We start from the raw sequence: 6,000 nt of genomic DNA, 5'->3' as shown, positions 1-6,000 counted from the left end.
TTGACAGGAAAGAAAGGTGAAGAAAAGGGAGGAATGGATGGAGACGAGATCAGTGGTGTCTTGTGACAGAGGAAAGAGCAGCAAAGTTCAGGTGGGGTCTATAAAACAGTAGTGAGAGTCGTAGTAAAAGTCACTGATGTCCATTTATTAAAATATCCTCCAAGCAAAAGTTCCAAACCGAAGTTCAACTTGTCTCATCGCTTTCTGCTATAAGAGACAAGCTCAATGTCCACATTTTCATTTTTCAACAATATTTCATATTTTGGACAATATTTATTGTCAATTTTTAATGCAGCAAATGTTTCACAGCTAGCTTTTTTTACCATAATTAAAAGGCCTTTGTTTGCAGATCTCCTCTTTAACCTTAATTCTTTTGGAGCAAGCCATTCTGTCATCACTGGCTATTCCGATCCGCTCTGGCGCTGCGGGGTAAACAAATGATTTGATTGGCTCAACTGAGTGAAGCCGTTGTCGTATTTAGTTGAATAACAGCGCCAGACGTTTATAGCCTCAACCGCCAGTAAAATATTTTGGACAGGATTAGAAATGAGCAGATCAGAGGGACAGTTAAGGTGGAGCAGTTTGGGGCTGAAGTTAGGAGAGGTGATGCTGAGACGGAATAAAGGATCCGAGACATTGATAGGTCGGTCAAAAGGAAATGATTTGTGTATGCAGTTTAACGTGAATTCTTGCCTTACGCAAAAGGAAATGATTTGTGTATGCAGTTAATTCTTGCTTTACAAAATATAGGTATTGCAGAAAAGCGCGTGTTATTTTTAAACAGGCAGCTCATTCTTCATCGCGTAGGAACACATTTTATTCTTACTTTTGCATCATCCTGCATCTGTGACCCAAAATTGTCAACAACAAAAAGCAAGCCTCTGTCTTCTCTGTTGTCATGGCACTTACCTGCAGACATGCTCAGTCTGGAGGACTATACTTGTGTCGTGAGTTTTTAGATAAATTGTCTTTTTATGAGGACTGACAGGCCTTTTAGGCTCTTTGACATATTTTAAAGTCTCAATGCCGGTGTTATCACCATGCAGACGAGGCTGCAGCTTGTTATCTAGCGGAAGACTGAGAGCAAAGACGTCGCAAAAAAAAAAAAACAAAAAAAAAAAAAACACAGCCTAGCGTCAGCCTTGATTAGCCTCCAGAATCTGGCTGAGAGAGTGACGGAGCTGAAGTACCACTGCATCCACTGATCAAGTTTGACGTGTTCCAAAACACTTTGTTCTGCCACACAGTCAAGGTTCCCGCTCCGTCCTCTACTTTGTTCTCAACGTTTCTTCACAGTTGCCTTCTCCAATTCGTTCCGTCCTTTACGCTCATCTTTGCGATTTCTCCCCTTTTCCAGTCGTGTTTCATAGATTTTTGTTCTCTTTTTTTTTACCCGCTCTAATTCATTTACTCCGTCTCTCAGTGGTGCATTATGACGTTTTGATGCCTCTGTCTCATGGACTCTTTCATTTTTCTCTGCATATGGCGCCTGATTTTCCCGTCTTTGAAAAGGTGTTTATCCTCCTCGCTCGATAACATCTTCACTCTTGGCAGCGGAGGAGAATTCGATGCGCTGTTTTTTTGTGCCTCCATCGCTGACAAAAAACCTTGCCATGTTAAGAAACAAACATTCAACGCATTCCTTAAAAAAAACAAACTGTTTTGTCGACCGCCAAATCTTCTGTCGATCTGTCTGTGCACACATGCAAATGTGCAGATTCCATCAGTGTATAAATTGCTTCTGTGTCATCAACGACATCAGTTTCTCTTAGTTGCCGCCTTGCTTCCCTTCATATCTCATTCCTCGGCTGCTGCCACTGCTGACACGACACATTTTTACTGATCATTTCTACCTTTGCTGTCATTTTTTTTTTTCCTCTTAGTTTCCTTTATCTCACCGCTTATCCTGTCTCCTCCTGCAAAAAGCACAGATCAAAAAAGATCTTCCCCTGCTGTGTTTTTACATGCAGTAACTGTATAAAACATTTCTCCTTCTGTCTTTTCTCACTCTCTCTCTTTTTCTTCTGCTCTCGCTCTCTCTGGCAGAAAGCAGAAATAGCCGTGGCCCCATTGACCATCACTCTTGTCAGAGAGGAGGTGATTGACTTCTCAAAGCCCTTCATGTCTCTGGGAATATCCATCATGATCAAGAAGCCCCAGAAGTCTAAGCCTGGAGTTTTCTCATTCCTGGACCCACTGGCCTACGAGATCTGGATGTGCATCGTGTTCGCTTACATCGGAGTCAGCGTGGTGCTGTTTTTGGTGAGTGATGGAGACAAAGAATGTCAGAGGTCATTCGGATCCAAGTTAAAGATGAATCTAGAAACTCTGAATTTATTTTTTTTTTACAGTACAGATATTTTGGAGTCGTTGTATTTTTCTAGCATAGCTTTTAAACTTTGGCCAAATTCCATTTATCACGTTAACACCTGCCACTTCCTTGACTCCTTGTCCTTTTGAATTTTGGAGTCAGCCGAAGCTGAACACAGCTGAAAAGCTATATGACAATATTGTCAAATGGATTGTGAGGTACTTTTGTTGAGGACTTCACAGCAGTTTTGGTAGTAACTCTTGATTTTTTTTTCTCAATTAATCATGATTAATTGATTAATTAATCATGATTAATTGTGATTCATTTATATATACATTGTAAATATATCTATGTACATATATGTATATGTATATCTATACACAAAAAAACTTTAATACATTTTTTTTTAAGTATTCTAAATTCTCATCGTTTTTCTTCTTTTACCTTGCTGCCTCAGGTGAGTCGATTTAGTCCCTACGAGTGGCATGCAGAGGAGCCAGAGGAGGGCGCCACAGAGCCGGGGCCCACTGACCAACCACCCAACGAGTTTGGCATCTTCAACTCTCTGTGGTTCTCACTTGGAGCTTTCATGCAACAGGGCTGCGACATCTCGCCACGGTGAGAGCTGGAGGGAAGTGTGTGTGTGTGAGTGTGTGTGACGTGAACAGCAAGCATTTGTGGATATGTGTGTCGCAGACAGACGTGGAACAAAAAGTGTGTGAGTCAGTTGTCAGGAAGTGCTCCGAGTGTTTGAGAGTGCGTGGGCTGGAATAATGCGTGTGCCATGTCTACTCTGTGGAGTTTTAAAGTACCGGAGAATGAGCCTGTTGTGATTCAGAATGTTGAGACTGTGAATCACCACGTTTTAGTTCTAACTGAAGTGGACTGATACTCCAGACAATGGGTGAGAGAGGACAAAAAAAGCCTTGCAGAAAACACAAACATGCACACACACACACAAAAAAGAAAAAACCCACCTACGTAAGTGAGAAGAACCAACCAGAGCAGAGTCCAGTGGACTTGTTCTTTTAGCTGGCAGTGATGGGAGATTGAGTGGCTTTCTAGTTGTATATGAATTTTTAATGCACCAACGAAGAGGCAGAGTCCAGCTGTATTTTTAGAATATATATATATATATAAAAACGTGGCATTTTATAATTAATAACCTTGGAAAACTGTTTACTGAAATATTTATGGCTGTCATTCCCGGTCTAGAAGAGATCAAATTCAGAGAGAGAAGAGCCAATAGGGACATGGCAACATGGCAATAGAAATGTTGAGTTGATAACCACGTGGAAGAAAAGTAGAGAAATTCACTCAAGTGAAATGGGGTTGATTTTGTTTCATGCACGTGTAGACATATTTTAATCGATACTGAGATATTTCTGTCACTGTTGCTGCTTGGCCACGCGGTGCCGCAGTGGTTAGCGAACTGTATGTTTTGTACCGAGTTTATGTTCATGTTGTCCCTGTGTGCCTCGTCTGCCTCTGGGTTTCTCCATCAGTCTAAACATGTGGAGGAAATGAATTCACACTTAATTGAATATAGGTGTAAAAATTGTGTAAATTCTGTATATATATACACAGTATATATATATGTGTGTGTCTATATATATATATAAATAGAGAGCTCTGTATATATATACACAGTATATATATATGTGTGTGTCTATATATATATATAAAGAGAGAGCAGATAGATGGATGGCTGGATAGATGGATGGATGGATAAATGGATGGATAGATGGATGGATGGATGGATGGATGGGTGGATGGATGGATGGATGGATGGATGGATAGATGGATGGATGGATAAATGGATGGATAGATGGATGGATAGATGGATGGATGGATAAATGGATGGATAGATGGATGGATAGATAGATGGATGGATGGATGGATAAATGGATGGATAGATGGATGGATAGATGGATGGATGGATAGATGGATGGATAAATAGATGGATGGATGGATGATAGATGGATGGATACATAGATAGATGGAGGGATGGATAGATGGATAGATAGATAGATAGACAGATAGACAGATAGATCTTCAAAAAGTTAGGACTCAGTAAACCTGATCTTTCTAGTAACCTATGGTTTTCTAACCCTGTCTTTGCTGTTGCTCTAATATTACATCTAAAAAAATGGTCTTCTCACAGCAAACGTCCCAACTCCTGCCTCCATTTCCGTCCTTTTATTTTTCACATGTAGCGTTCACTCTCGTCTTCCTTCCGCAACACCTGTCATCTCATTCCACCCCATGTTACCTCCACTGACAGATCCATTCCAGCCACACTGCTCAAATTAACACATTGGCTGCACATAACCCTGCTGCCTCTAACACTCGGCTTCATCATAAATGCTTGTGCGTAAGCTGCCGCAGCTATCATGTGGCGTTTCATATAAAGCCAGTTTGCCTTATATAAGTCGTCTCACCTGTCACTGATAATACAGTACAGTACAGTACAGTACAGTACAGTACAGTATTCTCCACGGGTGGAATGTCAGATTATAATGATGCCATGACAAATGACTTAACTTATAGACTGTGTTCTTCCTCATTCATTCATTCATTCACAGCTTTCACAGTTTTTTTAGGCTTGTCTCATTGAGATTTATAACCTTAGGGATTGGAGAAGTCACATTTGTCCATCCATCCATCCATCCATCCATTTTTATCCGCTTATCCGTTACCGGGTCGCGGGGGCAGCAGTCACCACCCAAATCACACTGCACCATACCAACCCCCCTAAACCTTCCTGCGGGTGGTGAGTCCACTGGAAGGTGAAGTCACATTTGTATCGATTTTATTTATATGAGTGGTTTATAAATGACATCACTACTTACTTTAGGGTCTGTTTGGTAAATTAATAAGCAATGTCCCACAGTAGACAGGCCTCACATGCATTCAGCCTGGACTCTGCCCAAGACCATGGTATCATTTATTGAAGATTTGAATGCCTTAGACTTAGGAAAAAGTCTTAGGAAAGAATTTGAGTATTCTTATAATAAAGTAAACCATCCAATCCGGCCCGGGACTGGATTCTAAAATATCAAATAATACATGTTAGACATAAATGTGATTTTTATTCCATTTTATTTGAGCGTCCAGCCCCCGAGGTGTCTGTCCAGAAGATTCTGGCCCTCTGACAAATATAGTTGGTGACTCCTAGTTTAGAGACAATGGCTCTGTGGAACAAAACAAAAGGCTAAGCTGGAGGTGGCAGATATGAAGATGCTGAGTAAGATGGATGGATAGGTGGGTGGATGGATGGATGGATGGATGGATGGATGGAGAGATGGAGAGATAGATGGAGAGATAGATAGATGAATGGATGGAGAGATGGAGAGATAGATAGATAGATAGATAGATAGATAGCTTTTCACAGGAAATGACCAGGATGGATTGGTAATAGAATTAGAAATTAGTCGATTAGTTTGAGAAATCTAAGGTGGACCAGTTTTGACATAAAGTTGATGAGGCTGAGATGGTTCGGACATGTTGATGTGGAGATATCAGCCAAAAAGATGTTGGAGATGGCGTTTCTAAGAAAGAGCAGACGAAGAAGTCAAGGTTGAAGAATCCACATAGTGGTACATTGTATTTAACACTCTTATTTAAAATCGTCCCCAGCTGCCTCCAGCATCATTCCTTGAGCTCACATGTGGTTCTGTCCCAACCGT

The 6,000-nt window shown here is 40.9% G+C and overlaps 1 protein-coding gene across 5 annotated transcripts in view; it reads left to right on the top strand.

Moving 5' to 3' along the window:
- Positions 1-6,000, top strand: part of gria4a (glutamate receptor, ionotropic, AMPA 4a) — a 99,620-nt gene that overhangs the window by 69,529 nt on the left and 24,091 nt on the right. For all 5 annotated transcript variants that reach the window (XM_017032058.2, XM_017032059.2, XM_025054939.1 and 2 more), the window contains exons 12-13: positions 2,047-2,262; positions 2,769-2,929. In XM_017032058.2, the coding sequence (XP_016887547.1) occupies positions 2,047-2,262; positions 2,769-2,929 (377 nt within the window). The remainder of the gene's footprint in view (positions 1-2,046; positions 2,263-2,768; positions 2,930-6,000) is intronic.

This window comes from Cynoglossus semilaevis, chromosome 4, assembly GCF_000523025.1.
Source record: "Cynoglossus semilaevis isolate Cse_v1.0 chromosome 4, Cse_v1.0, whole genome shotgun sequence".
Taxonomy (NCBI): domain Eukaryota; kingdom Metazoa; phylum Chordata; class Actinopteri; order Pleuronectiformes; family Cynoglossidae; genus Cynoglossus; species Cynoglossus semilaevis.
This window is presented reverse-complemented; position numbering and strand designations above follow the sequence as displayed.